Source organism: Talpa europaea (assembly GCF_964194135.1).
Source record: "Talpa europaea genome assembly, chromosome: 14".
Taxonomy (NCBI): Eukaryota; Metazoa; Chordata; class Mammalia; order Eulipotyphla; family Talpidae; genus Talpa; species Talpa europaea.
The window spans coordinates 22,984,192-23,008,072 of NC_140082.1; the positions used below are offsets into that span (position 1 = coordinate 22,984,192).

Consider the following 23,881-nt stretch of genomic DNA (forward strand, 5'->3'; position numbering starts at 1 on the left):
AAAGGGATCCTTTAGAGGCTTTAAACACAATGATTACTTAAACTTCAGATAGACATCTTAGGAATATGCTGTGAATCTTATCTCATAAGCTACCAGAAACTCCAGAAGATCTTAGGGTCAAGCCAGTTCTGCTCCTTAAATTTAAATTTGAGGTTACTTGAGTGAGTTGCCTGAATGAAGAGGAGTTAGACTGGGACAGTTTACTTAATCACACTAAGCCCCAATTTCCTTATCTAGAAAATGGGTATTAATGTGCCATTAGTAACAGTGGATACTATGACTGCATAGTGGAGTAGGATATAAGACCTACTCCATTCCGATTGTAAAGATCAGATAAGATGCTATGTCTAACATGTTTAATGTAATACTTGGCAGGTGTCTAGTAAATGTTAGCATCAAGGGTGATGCCTCGTGTTAAAGTGAGTTAAGGCAAAGCTGAGTCTAGACCTCAGCAGCTCTCCCTCTCCTCATGCTGTTATAGGACAGCCCCGATATTAAACGGGTTGCCTGGCTGTGGGTCCTCACCTGCGCGCTTAAAAGGGACTTATGAATACTCCACTACAGACACACACAAAAGGTTAATAAAAGGTTTATTTACAAGGGAAAAGGAAATAAGGAAAATGTACAACTCAGAGAGAAAATAGGGAAATAAAGTCTTTAATGAGTCCTACCCAATCCACGGACCTGGAAACCCAAAGGCACTCTCAGAGCTGGCTGGATGCTGCGAGCTGGCAGAGAGCCAAAATGGGGGACCCCTCCAAAGCCCACGTGTCTGGCTTTATACCAACCTGACTGCTTAACCCCACCCTCAGGTCCCAGCCACCTTCCTTTTGGTGGTGATGGGATTTGGAGTTCCCAGTGTCTTTGGCTTTGGCCTGGGGTGGGGGTGGAGTCCACAAAGCCTGTATGGAATTAGCTTTAGGACATCCTTTCCCCCTAACAATTCCTCCACCCCCTCCCAAGGCTAGCTTCTCCTCCACACACACACACACACACACACACACACACACACACACACACACACACACACACACACTCTCCCCTGTCCCCACTCTTGAATTATAATGCATTCAAGAACTTTTGGGCACTTTGTACAAAATCAATTTGTTGTTTAACCAAGCTAATAACATTTTCATAAGCTCCAAAGCCATTTTTATCTCCATAGATTAACAATTTGTATTTCATAATGTGTGTTTATTCCTATAGGAGTGTGTTCTTTCCTTCAAAATAGTAATGGTAAGCCAAATTGTTTTGTTTCAGTTTATTAATATCATGTAGTATATACAAGTTCATGTATGTATATATATTTCCTATGTAAGTGTCTACAAAGGAAGACAAAGAAAAGTATAATGCTTTGTTAAAAAAATTATATCTGGCTGTAACAAATAAAGAGGTTTGGGGGAGAATTTTTTGGGAAAAGGAAAACAAGGGAAATGTGAATCCATTGTGAATGAAAGGCAATCTGGACAAAAAAAGACCTATGAAATAACTGTCTGATAATAACTCAGCATTGAACTACTTGATTATAAAGGTATAGATATATATATACACCATGATCTACAGAATGAGACATCATTTTTTCCTTTTCTTTATTGAGGCAACATTGATTTGCAATATTGCATGATTTATGGGGGCAGGTACACACCTCCCACGTGAAAGATTAGGCTGTAGGATCTCTAAGATTCTCATTTAAGTTCCATCATTTGTGATTCTAGATCAACCAAGGTGTAAGTAAAATTACTTTGATTTCTCATCTTCTCTAATAGTGAGACCAAGCATTCCCCATTTCCTGGGTTACTCTGATTTATTAAGATGGGATCGGTAGAAATATCTGGAAGTCTGCTTTGCCTGGGCATTTCAAGGAAACACTAGTTCTCATCTCTCCATCTATCAAAAGCTACGTTGGGCTTCTCCCCAAGAGTCCTTTCCCACCCCCATTACAGTGGGCTCCCTGATCCGTACCTGAGGCACATACTGTTCACCCCCTTTCTTCTCTGCTACTTTGTATTTCACTCTCTGTCCTGCCCCATCAACTATATGGACAGCTCTTTGTGGTTGGAGATGGTGTTTTCTACTAACTTTCCACTTCCAAGTGATTATGCCAGAACTCCATTGCTCTTTATGTCACACAACTAGCAAAACCTCAGACTTGACCAACCCCAGAAGCCTTCCATCTCTGCCCTGTGCCCTGAGCTCACAGGCTCTCCTGGAATGTTGCTCTTCAAGTTTGCTTGGTTCCTTATAAATGAACCATCATGGATACAGATGGACTGTCACTCTGCCCTGAAGCCAGCCACATCTGTCTTCAAACTCGTTCTTCCACATTCTCAGTCCCTCTTTAAAGTTCTGTGTTCTTAAACCTCTGAATTCCTCAACTCGCCTCCCACTTAGTAAGTAGCCACATCTCTACTTCAGAAAGAAAGTCAGAGGCAGCAGGTGGGAACTGCCCGCCATCTTATTCTGCCCCTTCAGCAAGACTGACCTCTCCCTTCTCTTGATAGAGCAGCTTCCTCCCCAACACATTTCCTTCATGCTTGGGTCCCTTGTCCTCCCACCTTCTCTGGGGCAGTACTGTTGGCATATCTGTTCTCGCTCATCCCTTCCTCCCTCGTCATCTCTCTTCTCTCCTTCACTTTCAGACTCCTTAAAAACTGGCAAGATGAAGCATCTGTGATCTCTCTCACCTCACCTGCTCGCAACATACCTCAGTCTGGTTTCCATTGCTCTGCTGCATCAGCCTCTCACTACCAGCCACCAAGACCACCTTGTTGCTCAATTTGCGAGTCATTTCTCTTGATTCTTCAGAAGCATTAAACACTGTTGGTCCCGCTGGTTCTTGCATCACTGCATTTTCAAGAGTGACACTTGGGAGGCCCAAGCATATCGAAATCTTTATAACGGATTGTCCTTTCCCCATGAGGTCCTTGAGATTTTTGCTTTATATTTTCAGACTTATTAGGTACTTATAAAACAAATCCTATTTTTGTGGTTGAATCTTTTAACATTATGTGCATAGCCCCTTCACCCTTAAATAACTAAGACAAAAACATTAACTGTTGAAGATAAGCTAGATTTCTTTTCAATAATTTGTAGTGCCATTTTTTTCCTGTTCTTTAAATGTCAGCCTTCCAATTTTACCGGTGAGAAGTTAACTGTCCTTTCTGGCTGTCATTCTTCTGTTGTGTCTGATCTTTTCTCTAGCCACTCTGCCGCTCTTTGTGTTTAGTTTAATTGCAACCTATCTGGGTGTGAATTCCTTCTTAGATAATTTTGTGTGCATTCATTTTTTTTTTTTTTTACTATTTATTTATTTATTTATTTATTTTTTGGCGGGAACCTCGCCAGCGTCCGGGGAACGAACTGGCGCCACAGAGGCTGCAGGCAGCCTCGCAGCCCAGCGCTCAACCGCTGTGCCACCAGGGGAGGCCTGCATTCATTTTTATATATTCATAGGTTTAGGTTTACAACTTGTTTCAGTTGTGGAAAATCTCAGCCATTATCTTCAAACATCATCTCTTCCCCATATTTCCTCCAGATACACCATTTGCATTTTCATTTATCTGATGCAGGGATCACTTTCCATTACCTTCAAGGTCCTGATTTAGTCTTGAAGTCTGACTGTTCAGCTTTCCTTTGACCCAACTAAGTATTTAACTTGTACTTTCTTTAGAAAAGCTACTTTCACTCTCACTTGATGTTTTCCCATACCCACTATATATTAAATTCATGCTAGGGGGAGGAAGGCATCTTGAAGATTTCCTCTACTTTTATTTTAAAAGATTTTTAAAAATTTATTTATGCATGTAAGAACTGGGGTGTAGGCCAGAGGTGCAGGGGTGAAAAGATTCACCAGAGAATGGTGAGTAGAACAGGCAGATCTACTGAAATACACTGCTGAGGGAGCAGCGGGAGAGTCAGGAGAGGTCTGCTGCACCCTGTGGGTAGCTCCCTGGCTAGGGATTGAACTCAAAATGCAGTGGCTGGAAATAGCTTGATAGTGCTAAGTCTTTAACTCCTGCACCACCAGGGAGGCCCGATTTCCTCTACTTTTTGTGAACATGAATGGGCAATGTGTTAAAAACCCTCCTTTAGCTAAAATCCCATTTTTTGTTTCATCTTGTTTTTGTAACTGAGAACTCTTCCAGTATCTTCCATTTCACTGGAAGTATACATTCTTAAAGTGGAATTCATTGTTATCAACAAGGGGAATATAGCTTGGGAACCAAGACAAAAACAACTGAGAAAGTTCAAATTTTTCAGAATTTTATCACACAGTGTCCCTGCCATTCACTGACAAATAAAAGAGAACTTGATTCAACCCTTTGTCCTCTAACCCCTTCTTCGTTTTCCTTCTTGTTCCCTGCCCAACCAGTCTCCCTTTCAATTTAGCCCCAGGGCCTTATGACGCTTCCTTTCCTTTTGGTAAGTTCATGCCCCACCTCAATACTTATGTTTAAGTTTAGTTCCCACGAGGAAGGTAGAAACCGCATACGTGATGTTTTTCAAGTACTCAAAGATCTAAAAAAGTCATCTGCTATTCAAACAAATATTTATGAGAAATTAAACCCTTTCTCAGATAACGTTTTCTTTACAGAGGGAAGCTGTCTTAGTCATGATCTAAGGAGCTTATGTTGAAGGGAAGTGGGAAGAGTAGGAAGGAGAAGCGGGGACAGTTGGCCATGAGCGCTAACTCCAGAATTCCTGGAGGCCCCCACAGGTCAGTGTCAGACACATGAGCAGTGAGGTTGGAACTTGATGCGAGTAGGAGGCAGTGATGAACTCTGCAGAGGGAGTGAGGAAGGCATCACAAGAGATGATTTAGGACCGGGGTAAGGAGGGAGGAGGAAGACGGGTGGAGAATTTTTGGTGTTCTCCAGTTTTCTTGAGATACATGGTTAAGTGAAGCACTTCCTACCTAGATAGTAACCTGAGCCATGTATTTTATATCTTTCTAGATCAATGAATTGAGCCACGTTCAAATCCCCGTTATGTTGATGCCAGATGACTTCAAAGCCTATTCAAAGATAAAGGTGGACAATCACCTTTTTAACAAGTAAGTACAAATACAACTTTTACAGAACTACGGGGCTGCCAAGAGAAAGATTTTTGTGAATTTGTATAATCACATATTTTTTCAATGGGTGGGAGTAAAGTTTTGCTGATGAAGTTAATCCTGTGATAAACATAACCATCTGTCATTTTCAGAAAAGCAACAGCGGGCCCTCTTGGGTAATATCCCTTTACCATATGGCATATTATTCTCTATGAATATCTTATGTGTTAAAAGTGATATTCTCATTACAATTTAAATGCTTGAAGCTATAAATTGCTTGGATTTTTGAACAGCAATCGACCTCTGCTATCTTATACAAAACTGATCATGATTACTTTATAAACAGAAATGACTTCTTCATAGGATAAAGAATTAAAGTACATTTTTACAAAAAATATGGATGCCATGTTGGACTTTGAGAATTCTCCATTTGAATTTAATTTTGAACACATTATGGAGCACCTTATGTGTTGGTCAGTGCATTGAAAACCAGAGGTACAGCAGCTATCAGACATGGCCTGCCCTCAGCGGGCTCACATAATTAGGCATGCAAAGTACCACAATAGAGTGTGTGTGTGTGTGTGTGTTTCTGTGGGAACACAGACTAGGAAGCAATTCTGAATGAGTGGGATGAGCCTCAAAGAAATTCCTCCCACGTGAGGATCAATTATACCATTTCATATTGGAGCCATTATTCTAATGTGAAACTGACAGATTAATTCTCTTAACTGTCTAGAGGTTGACCTTTTGAGGGAAATCTTTTAAGAATTTAGAATGTGATATTTATGTAAAAGAAAACAGGACATTCAGGGAAGAAGAGAAACTCACTTTGTAAGCTTTAATCATCTAGTTGTTGAGAGCGAGTGTGGGGACCTTTTCGGCTCCCCCTGCTGCCCTTCTAGAATTCTACATGCTCTTTGCCTTGCCTTCACCATTTCTTTCTACATGGCCTCTTCCCACACCTTTTTCATTGAGGAAGCAGTTGTTATGTGTGGTCAGGATTAAAAGGGCTGTAGAGGCCAAGTGTTTCTAGGTGGTGGAGGGAGGCAGATGTCTTCTCTCTGTCCCCCATCTTGCTGTGGGCTGTAGTTGGTTCCATGAAGCACACCTGTACCTTGCGTGGGTTATGAACTTGGTCCAAGCACTCGTTTGGCTGCTTGTAGCACTAGACAGCAGATTCAGGTCTGGTTAACTCTTTATATATCTGAGCTTTGCTCCACAATCTGACTGTTTCAGAGAAAACATGCCGAGCCATTTCAAGTTTAAGGAATACTGCCCAATGGTTTTTCGTAACCTGCGGGAGAGGTTTGGAATCGATGATCAAGATTTCCAGGTGAGTTACCTTTGTAACATTTGCTTCAAATGGGTTTCATCATACCTTTTTTGCTTTGTAAAATAGGATTTACATTTTGTCAATGCAAGTAACTCTGTAATAGTAATTCATTTTATAAGAATTTTGCATTGTTCTTTCAGGTAGGATCATGCAGTATGATTCCATCATACAATATGATTTCAGTAAAAAGTCAGTAGAAAAGAAATTACTCTGTGGGGAGAGACAAAGCATGTGAAGAGTTATATATAATACCCTCATTTCCATGTGTAGTGTTCTGCCCACAGAACCTACTTTTTGTTCTTGCTGACTTGTTGCTTTTTCAGATTGTCCAATCCTGATCCTGACCCTGCCCACAGCAGGTTTTGACCACTTTATGCCTACAGTTTGGGAAGGTACTGAGGCCGCAGCACTTTTGTCCCCATCAGGGCACCCAGCCCAGCAGCAGCTCGAAAAGTCTGCCCTCTGCCTCTGGGACCCACCTTATAAAACATGAGCGCCTTTCTTTTCTCCTCTCCCCATATTTGCATGGATTCTTAAGCTTAGCTTTTAAAATTGAGATCGTGGTGTTGTCACATCTGTTACTCTCTGGTTATTTCTCCTAGGAAAGGATCTGACATTGGCTTCCTGATTTGCGTCAAGCCAGCCAGATTCATAAAAGCCAATGATAGCAAGATTTTTTTGCTCTTAAAACTATGTTAGGAAATGCAGCTACTTTCTGGTCTTTCACGACAGCCTGTTCATATTATAGTGCGAGTATAGACTTATTTTAAATCCTTTCAAATCGAATAAGCACTTCCTCCAACTTGCCCTAAATTGGAATACCTAATTTATGCTGCACAAAATGTCTTATGATTTTCCTGGGTGACTTACAAGGTTGTACACTGGCGCAGCTCACCCTGTATTTTCCTTTAAAGAAAAGGGTCCCTAAGGCAAACCCAGTTTCCCAAAGATTACAGTTCCTTAAGTATTTGTGGGCCTCTCTGCCCTTTACCTGTCTTGTTGAAATTTCCAAGAGACTCAATCATGAGAAGCCTCCAAGCTTTCCACATTCTGAGCAGAGGCCTGGGGTGCTGAGGAGAGGGCTGAAGGGATGTGGGGTGAGGAGGATATGGGCTTTTACAAACTGTAGTAAAGCCAGTGATCGGGTGTAGGCTTCAAGTTTGAGAAGTTAGAATAAATTAAGACTATTAAAGAATAAGTTTTGTGATAGCAAAAGAGGTCTGTGTAAAATAAAAAGGAATAACTGTTATTTAGGAACTGTTACTCCATGGGGTCAGAATGGGGGGGTTGCAATTGTATGGGGAATATAAAAATAAAATTTATTAAAAAAAAATAAAGAGGCCCTATAAAAATAAACTGAGTATTAACAGGAATGAACAGCTGTTAATTCTGACATGCTAAGAAAATCTCCTTTGTCTGGTGCTCTTCTGCTAAACTTAAGTGTATTCCTCCTCTGTCCCCCTCCTTTAAGAAAAATAGGGCCTCCCTGGTGTCCTTGGGGTTAAGTCTCAGCGCTATGACCAATGTGGCCTGAGTTCGATCCCCAGTCAGGGAGCTAACTCACATTTGGAGCAGCAGACCTCTCCTGTCTCGCCCGCTGCTCCCCTCAGCAGTGTATTTCAGTAACATCTGCCTGTTCTGCTCCCCACTCTGTCTCTGGTGAATCCTCTCACTCTAACCTAAAGCCTGAATTCTTTTGCACACAAAAAGTAACAGCTACAGTGACATTTGAGAACCCAAGCTATAGGATCTTGTTCAAGTCAATTCATCACCATAATGAAGTCCTGTTTCTTCTGATATTCAGCCCTGTTAAGTGACATTTAAACTGGACCCTTTGCAGGGCCTCCCCAGTGGCACAGCGGGTTGAGCACTGCACTGTGGAGTTGTCCGCAGCCTCTGCAGTGCAGGTTAGATTCCTGGCCGGCCAGGAAGAAACTCACATGGCGTGGCAGACCTCTCCTGTTTCACCTGCTGCTCCCCTCAGCAGTGTACTTCAGTCGATCTGCCTGTTCTGCTCCCTGCTCTGTCTCCGGTGAATTCTCTCACCCTCCTGCGCCTCTGACCTATACCCCAATTCTTGTATAAATCAATAAATCTTAAAAATGAATAAACCTGACCCTTTGCATTCTGACTTCTATACTGCACTGGGAAAAAGTGGTTCTTAAAATTTCCTAAAATGACCAGTTGCTGAATTGAAGACACCATATTTCCTCTCTTTCCTTCCCCCATCCCCTGTAAGTTGATTTAAATAAGTGCAAATTGCTGAGTACAAACTTTGAAGGCAAATTAGGCAAGTGGAAGATGATTCACAAGTAACTAATTGGCAAGTCTGTTAAATTCTTAGCATGAGCGATCAGTGTAGAGAACCCGTGTGAGTGTAATTAATCATTTGAACACCACTCCTTTCCTTAGCAATGCCTGGTGCTTTTGGCATTTAAATTGCTGCTTTCTCTTTGGCAACTGTAGTTCTATTAAAAAAAAAAGTGGGTGTTGAAACTTTAGTAAAGCAGAGATAAACTGGATTCCCTCCTAATCCTATAGTCCTTTCCCAATGTCTATACTGCTTAGATTTCCAGCAGAGGCAGAACCCTTGAGTTTAAACTGAAGACAAGGTCATATATGTGGGATTCAGTACACCTGGTTGGCTATTTGGTTTGCTTTGGTTTGAGCAGTTTTACCAACTCTGGCACTGGGTTGGTGCCTCGAGGACCACTGCACACTGCGCGGGTGAAGGCAGAAGAGCCAGGGTCTGGTGAGGGACAGCAGTGGGAATAGGTCAAGACCAGGGAGCCTCTCACCTGGGCTCTTGGCACACTAACTCACCACAGCCTGGCTTTCATCATCATGGCCAGAGCAGAAAACAGATAGCAATCGATGACTTTCAAATTGAATACTTTCTCGATTCCATTTGAAAAGTGAGTTCAATGGCCTGGGGCCCAGCCATGTTCATAGAGCACCAGACTTCAAGCTGCTTTGCTTTGTCTTGCTGGGCTTCTTTCTGCTGAACACATGGTTTTAAATCAATTTAAGGGCTCCATCATGTGTTTCATCTAGTAGTCAAACCTTCACATTAAATCAAATGCATAAAAGGTTTCGACCTGCCGTGTTTGTGTGAATACCTGTGGGTTGCAGCTGAGAAAAGTCAGTATCGATCAATAGAGACCACTCTGATAAAAGTAGGAGACAGTAATTAGTTTTCCTAATTGACCTGTATCAGACAGCTGAAACTTCTTAAAAGGACTGGAAAGCATTTCTGTTATCCCATAAACATCTGTATCTTTTCTCTAGTTTTCATGTCTTGTCTTTTAAAAAATAAAACTTTTCATGCTGTTAGTGACAAGTTCAAACCCCATTTGTGGAATATTCATCAACAGCACCAGCATTGAACACAGGTGTCTCCTGTGCGTGCAGATGCAGTGGGGTGTGTGCCTGGTGCTCCAGATACTAATTTATTAGTGTTTAAAATCACTTCATTGGTTTGTAAGATGCCCAGAGTTGAATTACATTCTTATGATCATTGCTGGTCAGTGTGATTCCCATTACCACACTTTTAAGAAGTCTCTGGATTTCAAGATGAGTGCTCCCTGGGGGTCTACTGTCAGGACACCGCAGTTCTGGTCTGCCTGAGGTCAGCAATTTCATGCTTAGTCAACTCAGTGCCTGTTTATTTGTACCTACTGTGTGTCAGGCTCTTTGCTTGACGTTATAGGGAAAGCAGAGAAAGGTGAAAGAATTATTGTTTTCCCCTTATCCAGTTTCAATTAGTCACTGTCCAAAAACATAACAGATAAGTTGAGAGAACACATTCACGTAACTTTTATTACAGTGTATTGTTATAGTTCTATTTATTATTAGTTCTAGTTGTTGATCTCTTTGTGCTTAATGTATAAATTGAAGCTTCTCATAGGTATGTGTGTATAGGAAAAAACATCTGCAGGGTGTGGCACTGTGGGTGGCTTCTGGCATCCACTGGGATGTATACCCTCGTGGGGAAGGGAGGAGCTGCTGTATTTTTCACTTGTATGCCAGGTTATCCTTCAGATGCTAATGAGATTTCTAGAAATCCAGACACTTCGATTTTTAATATTCAAGAAAGTCTGCATCCCCTTTCTTGTCTCTCAATATCAATCTTTTACAACAATCCTGGCAGTCAAATGGAGGCTTCACTTAAAGTCTGAGCTTCAGGAGAGGATTATCCACCAGAAACCAAAAAGTTTTGCAGGATGGAGATGCTGCTTTTAAACCTAAATACACTACATAATTGAAACTGAGCCCTCTTGTTCTTTGTGGAAGATAATATCAGGTTTACTTTTCCCCTACTGCGTCTCCTGAATTAGAATCTCTCATTATTCACATTTGATGCATTTTCTTCTTTGTATTTGTAACAGAGAATTCTAATTTCAAATAATTTTAAAAGCTAATGCTTTAAACTTTAATGTTCTTAAGTTTAAAAATAAAATTCTAAAGTATTAGACCTTCAGCGTAGACTAAACTTTGGGGAAATAAATTCTGCCAGTATCTCTAAGAATATATTTAGTATCACTATGCTTTAAATTTCCCAAATAGGCAGTTTAAAGTCTGAGGGAAGAAATGAAGTCGTACTGGCTTACAGACACCTAGGAGATATTCCTGCAAGAACGGGAGGGAGGGTCAAGGAGGCGAAACCTAGAGTCGTTCGTGAACCTTCAGGGTCAGAGCATGGAGGCCGCAGAGTCCAGGAACCCTGGACCAACTGGTAGAATTGTGAGCAGGAAAGCCGGGGAAGTGGAGAACAAGGAACCTGGCTGAAGATCTTAACAGGATTCGTCAGCCTGTGAACAGCTTGCAGGTTTTGCACAGGAGAATGATGTGATGACATCTGGATTTGAAAAAGATAATTAAGGTATTTACAGATGGAAGGCATAAAAGCAGGACAAAGAAATTGGGAGGCCGTGAAGTATCCCAGCAAGTGAACAGGAAGGAGCAGAGAGCACTTGGCACCTGGCACTGACCAGGCAGAGCAGAGAGCACTTGGCAAGACAGAGAGGAGAGTCCACTTTCAGCTGCTGTGGCTGGGGCCAGGGGAGCCAAAGGTGCTGGAGCCTGGAGAATGGAACAGCAGGGGTGCCAGTCTGGGGGAGGGAAAGTTGGGGATTCAGGAGGAGCGGAGGCAGATGAATTTCAGTTTTTACCCTATTGAATGTGGAGGTGACCTTGGAGGTACCATGTGTGGCTGGTCCTCCTGCAGTCAAGGGTCTTCGGAGGGACTCAGGACAGGGGCCTTGAGTCATGATCAGCATCGAGGTGCTTGTGTCCGACAGCCCAACACATACATTACCACTATCAGTTTTCCTCTGAACTATAGAAGAGCCGTTTTTCCTTGAAGCTGTTTGTTGTCTCTGGTTTTCTCAGCCTGCTCTTAGAATTTTCTCCTCACAGGTTAACTGCAATTCAGCTCACAATAGTCAGTAGATGGAAACTCCACATGGGCTGAAAACCAGAGGAGCTTCTGTCACAGTGGATAAGCCTAAACACAAGTTTGGGAAAAGCTCTCCCAACCCAGTAACAGATTTTCTTGGGTGCTTTTTCTGCTTCTTAAGAGTTGAATCAGTTACTATCCCCACCACAAACTGCCCCCACCTGAGACACCAACTTCCTATTTGCCTGTTTCCAGCCCTTGTACCACGTACATTGTGACACGTCCTTTTCAACCAAGAGCTGAAATAGTCAGTGGCTCCTGTCCAGGTGAGGGGCCATTTTGTTCACAAGGAGGCCAGATCTCTGACTTTTTAATATCAATCAAGTTCCACCCTGAAATTTTTGCAAAAGAGGTCCATGGCACACTGAAATTCCTCTGCTGGTCACTACCTTCCATTTTTGTGTTCTTTTCTGATAAGTTGTTTCATTAATGATAGGTGTTAAATTGCCCCATGTCTTACTCCTTTTTATAATGAAATCCATTCCATGCCTGGGATCACAGTTCAGACTATCTTTGAAATTCCCCAGGAGCTTAGCACAGGGCTTTGAACACAGTGGGCAGTTAATAAATCTTTGATGATCATGTTCAAGTTAGCATGTTGGTCTTTAACGCTGATGAGGTCGGAGGACCATCTGTGCTCACTCATGTGTCAAACGCAAACCCAGAAAGCAACCTGTCTCGACTATCACTCCTGGAGCCTGGGCCATGTGAGTTGAGGCATGTAATCATAATCCTGAGTTGTCAGCAGGGCAGCAATTGGCTTCCAGGTTTCAAGGCCATAAAATAGGTGGTCTGGGCTAGGAAAAACGCTTTTCTTGGAGTTGGAAGACTGATGTGAGTCTTAGCTCTTTGATCACTGAGACTATGACTTAATTGAGTCACTTAGCCCTGGTAGATCTCATTTTTCTCATCTGTGAAATGAGGGAGAAGGACAATGCTGAGGCCCTGCCCAGCTGTCAAATCTGAATCATTAAGTCACCATGAGTTGATGACTGTTGCCTAGGTTCTTATGCACAACACTGACATGTTCCCTGTGTAAGGCGGTGACATTTATACATCTGAAAACGGTGTTGACTTCAAATGGTTATCTGATTTTTAGCAGACTGTACAAACTTTTATCAAAATGGGAATATATATGACTGAGTAATTCAAGGGAATTGTTTTAAAATGCTTGGGTATTTAAAAAATACAGGTATGTAATGGTTAGTAAATCATGACATTTTTATGAGTAGTGTGGGAGATTGGCAGTATGAACGATCTAATTAAAGTGACCTTTACATTTCCTCCACCCTTCTGGAAGCCCTGCTAATCCTGGACCCCCCACTGTGGAAATAAACATCTTCAATGAAGACTTTCAGAGGAGTGAGATGGGAGGATAGACTCATTAATCCTTTTTTTAATGGAAAGGGTGATAAATTTCCAATTATAAATGTGAGAAGTCATTGAAAAATGAAACTCATCTCACTGTCTTCTTTCATTTACCTGTTAAGGGCCGACATTGCACCAGAGTTTCAAAAACAGCTGTTGACATTGGAGATAGGTTAATATAAGACCAGTAATAGAGTTGGCTGTAGAAAATGGAAGTGGTGAAAAATAAGTTTATTTGCCAAGTTGCATGACAGGTAAAAATAGATAAGATGACAACCGAGCACGTTGCATCTAACAGCTTTTTTCTAGAATTTTATTTTTTTTGTTAAACAGTTCATTATGTCCCAAAAAACTCTCCAACAAGCCTAAGACCACCCTAAGAAGCAGCATTCACTGGCTGGCACATGCCCACTGTGCTGTCTGAATGCCCGAGTTGTCCTTCACTTGCCCAGAGACAGCCCAGCACCTGCAGCTGGCACAGGGTCACCCCAGGATGTTGAGTGTGTTCAGGGAACTTGGAGGGTTTGTGTCAGCCTCAAACACCTGTATGCTATTTAATTGTGCTTATGTGAAGTCTCCAGAATAGGCCAATCTGAGGCAGAAAGTAAATGAGTGGTTTCTTAGTTGAGAAGTAGGATGAAGTCTACTAATGAGTATGGAGTTTCTTGGGGGACTGGGGGTTGTGATAAAATGTTTGAAAATTTATCATGGTAATAGTAGCTTTGTGAATATATTAAAACCCATCAAGTTTGTGGATTTTAAATAGGCACATTGTGTAGTTAGTGAAGTGTATTTTAGTAAAACTGTCAAGGAAAAAATTCTGGAGACTCCCCTCTGCTGTTGATTATGGCCTTTTCTTGAGCTGTAGGGAGCGATGATAATGTTATTTCCGTTTACAATGAATTGAAGAAATTACATGGTTTTTAATATGCAGCTATCAAAAGAAAAGCAGTAGCCAATGAATAGCATATATTTTGCAATCCTTTACCAAGACAGTTTTAAGTAGGGAACGTTTTAAGCAGACAGTTTTAAGCAGGGAAAGACAGCATTTGGGACAATCTTCTAAAGGAAAAAAGCCAGTGAGTAGAGGAGAATGAAAACTATCAACAGTTCTCCAGACGTGTGAATTAGTTCACACAGGCAGGATCAAATGTGCAACATGGTTAGAAATGCAAAGGATTCTCAGCCCTCTGGTCTGTAGGGACATTAAGTACACCCTTCAGGCACCCTTCAACCCTATCTGCGCCTCATGAAGGTCTGACTGAACGGGGCCTCAGACATGCAGAGTGTTCCTACCCTACAGCCTGTTCCACAGACACATCTGTCTCTGCTCTTGCCAATAAGGCAGCTTCACCTGCTACTACCCCCTCAGGTAAAGTCGAGTAACAAGCAGCCCTAGAGCTAGTCAGGATAGGCCAGTACACATTAACAAATGCATCAGTAAAGGACTCTGTTCTTGATATTTTTGCACATTTTACTTGATAAAATTGAAAACAAAGACAGGTTTGGTTTTGTGCCAGCTGGCTCACTCTAAATGACTAGAAGGTGTTGGTCACCATGGGAAAAGAAAAATCTATGAACAATCCCATCAAGTGCCCACCTGACTTGGAGGCCAGGCAGGGAGGCAGCGGTGGGGATGGTGGCCAGGCAAGGAGGCAGCGGTGGGGATGGAGGCCAGGCAGGCAGGCAGCGGTGGGGATGGAGGCTGACAGCACCTGGAGAGGCAGGGCCTCCATACCCACTGTCCCCCACAGATGTTGAAGAACCAATGGACAAGTCATTTCCACTGTCTGGGTCCGTTTTCTAAATCTCTGTAAACTGAATGGTTTAGAGAAATCTGCAAGTTTGCTGTCAACTGTAACATTCTCTGATGATGAGATTTATACACACCTATGTTCGTTTTTCCCATGTGGCAGAACTGAGCACACTGAGGAGTTTCAATATTCAGTTTTGCTAGATTGTGGCCTGTTTTCAGGCTCCCTGATGACTATTTTCAACGCATAGCCATGACCTCCATCCCTCAGACGCTTTCCTCCTTCTGCCAAGTTGTCTTGAGTACAGCTGAGACCTGTGAGATTTTTATTTTCCTCTAAGAACTGTTACAGAGAAGGGGAGGTAGGGGTGACCTGGGTTGCGAGTCCTCACCCACACAAAGACCCCTAAAGCAGAGAGAAATGAAAAAGATTTCCAGGAGAAGTGGGGCGAGAAAGAATTAATTGCCTGGCACCGGGCTGGCTGCTGCCTGTCCTACCAGCAGTGCTGTATGAGCTGGAGCCACGGTGCAATCTGAAGCCAGAAAAGCAAGAGAACAGGCACATGGTCAGTGTTTTAGGCTGACATGGCTGCTTAGTTCTGCCCCTAAGTCCCAGCGACTCCTCATTCAGGAGAACAGGTTAATGGCAGGCTGGGAGGTAGAGTCCTCATGCCTGGAGCGTGTCTGTGTGGCGATGGGTGTAGAGTCCATTCAGGCCATCACTCACTGACTTGGAGTCTGCTTAACTTTGCCTAAGAACCGCTGCCATGTTTTCTCTCATCTCGGCCTAGGTGTCCTTAATCAATATGATGCTGAGATGAGGTTTGTGTTCCTTCTGATCAGGCTTTTAAATTACCTTCCGATTCCTGTGCCTGGCAGTTCCCAGAGCAGTGTGCTGTCTTTTTGAGTAGCTGCAGTTTTAGCTATAAAAGATCTGAGGTAGGAATCTAATTCAGATCCCTCTTCCCTGGGCTTATTCTCCCTCACTGTGCAGTCCCAGAAACTGAGGCTCCAAGAGGTGGATCTCTGTGTTGATGAGTAGCTGAGCACGTCATTTAGGTACCAGACCATTCACTACACAGTGCAGCCTTTACAAACACAGGCACCTCTACCTGATTCCAAAGGCTGCGGAAAGCCTTACAATTGTGGTGCTTAGTAGTAGCAAGAATGTGGTCTTGCCTTTGTAAATCCTCAGTTTGGTTACCTCAGAGGAAGGTTGAGGCAGGAGCATGAGGTAAGTAATTGGACTCTAGTTTCTTATCTTCTGGTAGGAAAATGCCTTTCACTTTTCTTATAGGAATGCTGTGAAAATAAATGTAAAATATGAGTTGGATTTTTCAGTGCCTTAGAGAATCCAGAGATCATGTATTTTATGAAAAATTACATGTATTCTAATTTTCTGCTCGTCTGATACTCTCAATGAATTGATACATAATTTTAGTGATTAGGAAAGGCACATTCTAAATTTTGACAAAGTGTCTATTCTTTCTTCACTGATTACTGAAGAGCCTTAAAATTTTCTTTTAAAGAAGATACTGTATGTTGGAACTACACAAGTGATTATTAAAGATAATCGGAGTTGAGGCAGAATCAAGATTAGAATTTGTTAGAGTTTACATCCCAGAATTAAGACACGATCAGCATCCTAGTGCTAATATGTAATTAAGGAAACTGAAGGGAAAGACAAAGCTCTTGAAAGGAGGTAGCATCTGTCCCAAGGAATTATTACTAGCCCTTTAACAATCTGTAGGTTGCCTTACACTTAGTATTAATACAGTTAATGCAATGAATTATTCTTCATTGTGAACTCCCCCATTTTAACCAACCTGGAGTTGAACAAAATACATTCATACAGGCTTATCTGCAGTTACAACACACTTAATGCACTAGACTCAGTACAAAACACTGTAGCCACATTCAGCGCACTTTGGATGCGCACAGGTAGTCCACACACCAGCTGTATCAGCATCCTCTGCTTCAACTGCCCCATCTCACACCTGCTGGGGCAGAATCTTCATTTTAACATGATCCCCAGGTGGCTTGCCTGCTCATTAAAGTTTGAAAATCACTGACTATGCAGCTTTCAATTTTATTCTGTTTCACCGATCTGATAGAATGCTGTGCTTTTGTATCTGACGTACCTGAGCAAACCTATGAACTGCAGGTGTCATTCCACCCTTTCCTGAATGCAGTTAATTCTTTGCTATTTCCCATCCCTCAAAAGTGTTTTACATGTTGCCAATTTTACAAATATATAATCTGTCCCACCTGGCTTCCCTAAAGTTGATCTTATGCCTGAAAATAACCTGTAACTTTACAATTGCTAGTGCTCTTGCCTTATTTGGAATAACCTTTTGCAGATTGTTTGGGAGGAAAAAGTAAGACCATTTGCCAAGAACAACAATAGCCTCTCTTGGCTAGTGTTTAAAACCCCCAAAGATGGCGTTCACTTTGAATATTTCATTGTTAGAACATAGCATGAAAGATTTTTTTTGAGAAACAATGTAATTGAGAAGTAAACTCGTTAGCATGACCATTTCATGCTAAACTCATCCTCAGTCTATTTAATAGATCTCAGTTCTTTTAAGAATTTTAACATCAAATCCTGCTATTTGAGGTCATTGGGAGTTACATTGATTTTTGTTCTTCTTTCTCACATTTTCTAAAAAGCTAAGGAAAGCAGATTCAGTTAATTGGCAGAGTTTGCGTGCACTTGACAGGTGTGCCTGCTTGTGCCTGGGTCAGGGTGCACCCCCTCAGAATGTAGCGCCCCTGCAGCCACACTGTGGTCATCCTCAGAAATGAGAATGAGCTCGCCGGCTGCTTGCCCCAGCCAGTGAAGGACCTCCCTGAGCTCTCACACCACTGCTGTCATTTCACATGGCTAGAGCCTGCTGGAGTTCATTTAGAAAGGAAGTAAAGATTTCAATATACTTAACAAAAAGGAACCCTTTCCTTGAAAATCCACGATGGAGTGATGTTATCACTGGTCTCAAGAGACAGCTGGGTATCCTGCACTGGGCAGGCTTGGTTCCTTGAGGTTTTTGAATGCCCACTTTTAGAGAGGAAGTTGGAGCGGGAAAGGGTCTTTGCCTTTGAATCCCTATGCACAGCTCAGGCAGGACAGGAAAGGTAATAGCATTGAAGAGCACAGTGGGGTGAGATTGTAGGGGTGGCAAACTCTTTGTGCTTGCACTAGTCTAGTAATTGGCATTAGATGAATTGACAGGAGAAAAACAAGTTTCATTTCATATATACACAAGCCCACAAAGGTAGGAAGCTCAAAGAAGTGACAGAAACCGGCAGCTTTTATACTTTTTAGAAAAGGAAACAACTTTGGGAAGAACAGACAAGGAAGTTTGGGCTTAGGCTAGTACTTCAGCGAGGAAGAAACAGGTGGGTATTTGCAGCCTGTCAGCCCTGAGTTCCCCAACTCTGGTGATAAAATTGCCTTCTACCCTCCCGGTACAGAGGAAGAGCCCTTCACGTAGTTTTCTGGCCCACTTTCAGAGAGACAGTGGAGGGATAGAGGGTCCTAGTGTGAGCTGGAGATGCTCACAGTTAGGGCCGCTGAGAAGAGGCTGCAGCACCACTGCCCCAGTAAGAAGGTTAGGATGCGTGCTGGATTAACAGCTCTCAAAAGGTGGCCGAGACAGAGCTGGTCACCCGTCAGCAGTGCTGGCCAGTAGTACCAGTCAACACTGAACGCTAGGAAGCAGTGGTGTCAGAAACACTGTTAACAGCTCTTTGTGAGTTGCTGGCCCACACCAATAAGCACCTCTGAGACACCAGGCCCGTGGCCTTTGGTGCTTTGAAGCATTTTGTCAGAGGCAGGGCCAGAGAGTGGCAGCACGGGCCTTTGTTTGCAAAGTTTGTGGCTTCTCTGTGAAGCTTTTTGGCTTTTCTTGCTTTAGAGATTGGCTATTGGATGATGCTTCTTTCTTCAGATGTCAGGAACAGAGTCTTTCTCAGAACAGAGTTAGTAACAGAGAGTCAGGAACAGTCTTTCTCAGGAATAGAGCGAGTCAGGAACAGAGTCTTTTTCAGAAACAGAGAGTCAGGAACAGAGTCTTTTTCAGAAACAGAGAGTCAGGAACAGAGACAGTCAGAGAGTGCACGCCAAGCTGGTGCCTGCCCTGTCTTATATCCTCTTTCAGGTTTCCCCCACCTACAAGTCTGATTGGGCCATTTTCAATCCTCTGGCTGATTGGACCATTTACCAATTAGCTCAGCGCACACCTGATGGTCCTTTCCACCACCCAGGCACCAAATGGATGGGCCCCTCTACTGCCTGCGCCTGGAGGGGCCACGTGCTGGGGCTGGCCTGTTGGGTCCTCGTGTTCCTTCCTGCAGCCCTGGAGTAGGGGCTGCCTGTCCTGGGGTGTCATGGCTGAGGAACCACTGCCGCCCACCATTACTGCTGGCCTCTGCCTGCAGCCTGAGCCCCAGTGGGACCACTGGTGGTGGCAGTAAAATGGTGGTCACCTACTATACTTGCAACTTCCCACAAGCAGCTTCTGGGGCTGAGTGCCCAAGCCCCGAGCCAGGGGCTCTCCAGTTTCAAAATGAATCCAAATGAGCTCCTGCCAGACCGGCTCCTTTTCCCCCTCCCAGGAGATTAGTCATTTTCAAATAATTAACTGACAATTAGCTCACAATCTTCTGAGGAGCTGTAGAGAATACCCCTACTCAGGTCCCTCCCAAGGCACACCACCTGCTGAGCCTTTATTATTTGATTGGTTTCCAGTTGAGAACTTGGTTCTAAGTCAGCTGCACTGGAGATGGAATTATAGCTCTTCCCCTTCTAGCCCTGTGACATTTGCCCCATTAGTAAACATCTCTTCTCCCCATATCTTCATTTGTAAAATATTTCATGTATTTCTTTAGGTAAAACAACCAAAAAATTACAGAAATTATGGCCTAAGAATATATTTTCAATAAATAATATTGGGGAAGTTATATATTCATGCTGAAAAATGGAAATAGAAACAATTTTTAGTCGATTTAAAGATTAAGTAAAGTATGAGGAGTTTTGCACAGTTTCAATAAATGGTTGTTATTAATCACAAAGAACAACAATATCCAATAAGTACCAAAAAATGTACAATGTGTCTGTTAACTAAATAAATTCAAATAAAGGACAATGAGAAAATTAAAAAAAAAAAGATGATATTAGTATAACTGTTTCATGGGAATGTTCCCAGAGTTGGAGCAAGTTCTCTATACACAATTCTTGTCAGAATACCTGACATATAAGGAAACATTCCTTGAATGTAAATTTCTTTTCATGACTGGACCCTAATTTTATTTGGAACAACCCATTTGCGCGCTTATCTAACTCAGAAAGGAACAAAATGAACAAGAAAGCTTTGCTTATAATCCTAGACAATGGCCAATTTAAGGACATTAGGATGGTGGTACAGAGCTGACCTATTTTCATTTCATTTGAAAGACTGGCAGTTTCAGTTATGATAACTATAAAATGTTGTCACTCAACATACCAGTTTCTTCCAAATACAAATGTTTCTGAAAACTTGCGTTAACAATGAAAAATCATCAGAAATGGAAAGCCCCATCTTTAACCTGTTCTCTTCTCTCCTCCCCGCTGCATCCCAATGGGAAGAACTCCTTGACCAGGAGCGCACCCCTCCCCAATGACTCCCAGGCACGCAGCGGCGCTCGATTCCACACTTCCTACGACAAAAGATATATCATCAAGACCATCACGAGTGAAGATGTGGCTGAAATGCACAACATCCTAAAGAAATACCACCAGGTAATTTATCTTTATCTGAAACTGAGAAGGTTCCTATTTACGATGAGTTATCATCAGGCCAAAGATTTAAGTATCCAGTTAGGAAATCATGAGAGCACATTTGACATGAAGATCTCCTCTAGCTGAATTTTGAAAAATTACCGTGGCCAGATTACTGACAATTTACATTTAGGAATGCTTATGCTATGAAGACCATTATGTGACACTTCTGCGTAATAGTTTCCATGAGTCCCATTCTGATCTTAAAATTACTCAGCTTAAGATTCGCCCACATTTCAAAAGTTTTTTGAACATTGCCCGTCTCAGAAATTAGATGTTAACTTCTGGGTATTTATCCACTTGCACCTCCTAATTCTGTCCTGGCCCCAGAAAGACCTATCCCCATTCACATTTTACTCAGAAATTTCTCTAATTTTAGGAAGTGGGTGTCTACTTCTGCCTTCTTTTCACTCTTCAGCCATTATCCCTACATCACTGCCTAGGGATAAAATGAAATTTCCCTTGGGAGCAGTAAAATATCTCTCTCTCTCTCTCTCTCTCTCTCTCTTTTCTGGCACAAATTTCAAATTTGCCTGGTAGAGTCCAGTTGTCCAGGCCCCAGCCCAAACTGCTGAAGGCCTTACTTACTGTGAAATAGCTAGTCCAGTGGCAGACACTTCCAGGTTTAAATCCCAGCCCTGTCACCTCCTAGCCATGTGATGTCTAGCCTTTGAAGCCTCAATGTCTTCCTTTACACAGTGGATATATGACACTTAACTATGAAGTCCTGAAGATTAAAAAGGAGAAGGTACATCAAGTACTTGCACACAAGAGAGGGTGCTGAAAGTTATCACCAAGTTGTACAATAATAAACAATACCAGCAGGCCTCCTTGGGAGCATAAGGGATTAAGCACAGAACAGTGAAGCTATCTGCAGTCTCTGCAGTTTGATCCCCGGGCGGCCAGGGAGTTACCAACATGGCGCAGCAGACCTCTCCTGTCTCTCCCGCTGCTCCCCTCAGCAGTGAATTTCAGTCAGTTTGCCTGTTCTGCTCTCCACTCTCTCTGGTGAATCCTCTCACCCCCTGCACCTCTGGCTTACACCCCAGTTCTTGTATGCATAAATAAATGTATCTTCAAAAAAAATAAACAATAAGAGCTATATTGAGAAACTGTAGTCAACAATATCTTGAGAAATTTTCGTCTTTGACATGAATATTTGATCTTTGAGCATTGCTTGCAACATGTCAGCAATCATTCAGAACTGGTATTTGACCCACTCACCCCCATTCCCCCACATAGACACTCTTGCTTTTAGAGTCCTGCTTTGTGTTTTGCTTTTTTTAAACCCAGCATTAACCACAGGATTCTTAAAATTGCTAATACTCATTATTCAGTATTGGTCTCTCAAAGTGAGTACTTTCAAGCCAACATTCATTTGGACTTGTGAGCTCTTAGATGTCTATTTAAAAGTCAGCTTCCTTTCTTTATGGTCATGCTTTATGCTCCAACAGCGTGGATTATTTCTTGGCAGTTACTTATTATTCCAGTCTTTGCAAATGTAATCAATTGTATTTTGCTTACAGTGAAGTCAATAAAAAAATCTTTGAGCTGCGTCCTGTTTCTGGAAACTCAGGACTGCCCCTAATTTGTTTTCTAAACACATTAGTCAGTCTCTAATTCATTTAACATCTCATAAATCTTTTATAACATCTATTCCTTTTGAAATGTGTTCTGTAGGGCTTATGCTCTTGACTATTATAAAGGACACCTTAAAGTTCCAGGGCAGAACCTGTGATGGTGAAAACACAAAGGCACTGGCTTTTGTGAATGAATGGAGTTGTAGGATGGAGCTTTTAAAAAGTCACTTTTCTGGGCCTCTCTGGTGGCACAAGGGGTTAGGACACAGTTTATGGGGCTGTCTATAGCTTCTGCAGTGTGAGTTCAATCCCCAGCCAGGGAGCTACCCACATGGCGCAGCAGATCTCTCCTGGCTCGCCTGTTGCTCCCCTCAGCAGTGTACTTCAGTCGATCTGCCTGTTCTGCTCCCCATTCTGTCTCTGGTGAGTCCTCTCACTCCTCACACCTCTGGCCTGTGCCCCAGATCTTGTATGCATAAATAAATAAATCTTAAAAAAAAATAAAAAGTCACTTTTCAAACTGCCTGCCATTTCATTTTCCCTCTCTGGAATGTATTCTGATAAATGGCTATGATACTATCCTAATAAAATAGAACTTGATTCAAATATCAATTTCAATGACAACTCTGAGTTCAGAATTTTTTGCTTTTACAGAAGTCAGTTTGAAATGCTATCTCTGGGGTAGTTACTGTAACCTTATATGCAGATTTGACATATCATCAGTATTACATAAAGTGTCCTGGGAGTCGAAATAAGTCTGTTGACTCCAGGGATTCTGCATAGTGCTAAAGATTTCCTTTCATTTTACTACTACAAAATAGTTATTTCCTTGGTACAGTCTTTATCTAGAAGTCTCACCTAACATCTGTATTTTTCTTTCTTGTTAGAAATAGTATTTTAAATATAATTTAAAGTGTCATGATGATAGAAAAGCACAATTATTGATTGAAATTATGAACTGGTAATTCAGGGTATCTCTGAATCTCAGAGATTTCATTCATTCATTCATTCTCATATATTTACGCTTGACCTAATTTACTCTTGACCTAATTTCAGAAAGGATATGAGGTGACTTCAAGGAAGTTTGAAATACAAGACAGAATAAATTGGAAAAAAAGGAAAGTAGAACAGGAAAGGAAGGATGAAGACGCAAAATGAAACCTAAAGTGAACCTAAAACTTCAGACCACAGTGACCAGCTCACTTGCTATTTTGAGGGCCACTCATTGGACATGAGTGTCCCAGGAGCCACATGGAAAAGAAATGCTGAATAAGTCAGTTTTACAGTTATGATTTTTTTGTAAAGGAGGAATGTAACTATTCTTGGAACTAAGATCAGATAGGGTTCTCTCTCAGGAGTCCCCCCCGAGAGAACAAGCAACATGATAAATATCCTCCTTTTAACAAGCACATAGTGCACAAGAATTTTGGAGAACTTTAAGAGAAAATAATCTATGAGGTAGTTCCCCACACCAACAGTTTCACTTTCTAAGACTAACTGCCATCTGAAAATACTATATAC

The 23,881-nt window shown here is 42.1% G+C and overlaps 1 protein-coding gene across 1 annotated transcript in view; it reads left to right on the plus strand.

Moving 5' to 3' along the window:
* Positions 1 to 4,988: 4,988 nt before the first annotated feature.
* The window catches only part of PIP4K2A (phosphatidylinositol-5-phosphate 4-kinase type 2 alpha), a gene marked incomplete at both ends in the record, with an annotated part of 52,334 nt that continues 33,441 nt past the window's right edge, over positions 4,989 to 23,881 (plus strand). Inside the window, 3 exons of the mRNA XM_084254290.1 lie at positions 4,989 to 5,053; positions 6,290 to 6,386; positions 20,589 to 20,741. Coding sequence (XP_084110416.1) covers positions 4,989 to 5,053; positions 6,290 to 6,386; positions 20,589 to 20,741 — 315 coding nt within the window. The remainder of the gene's footprint in view (positions 5,054 to 6,289; positions 6,387 to 20,588; positions 20,742 to 23,881) is intronic.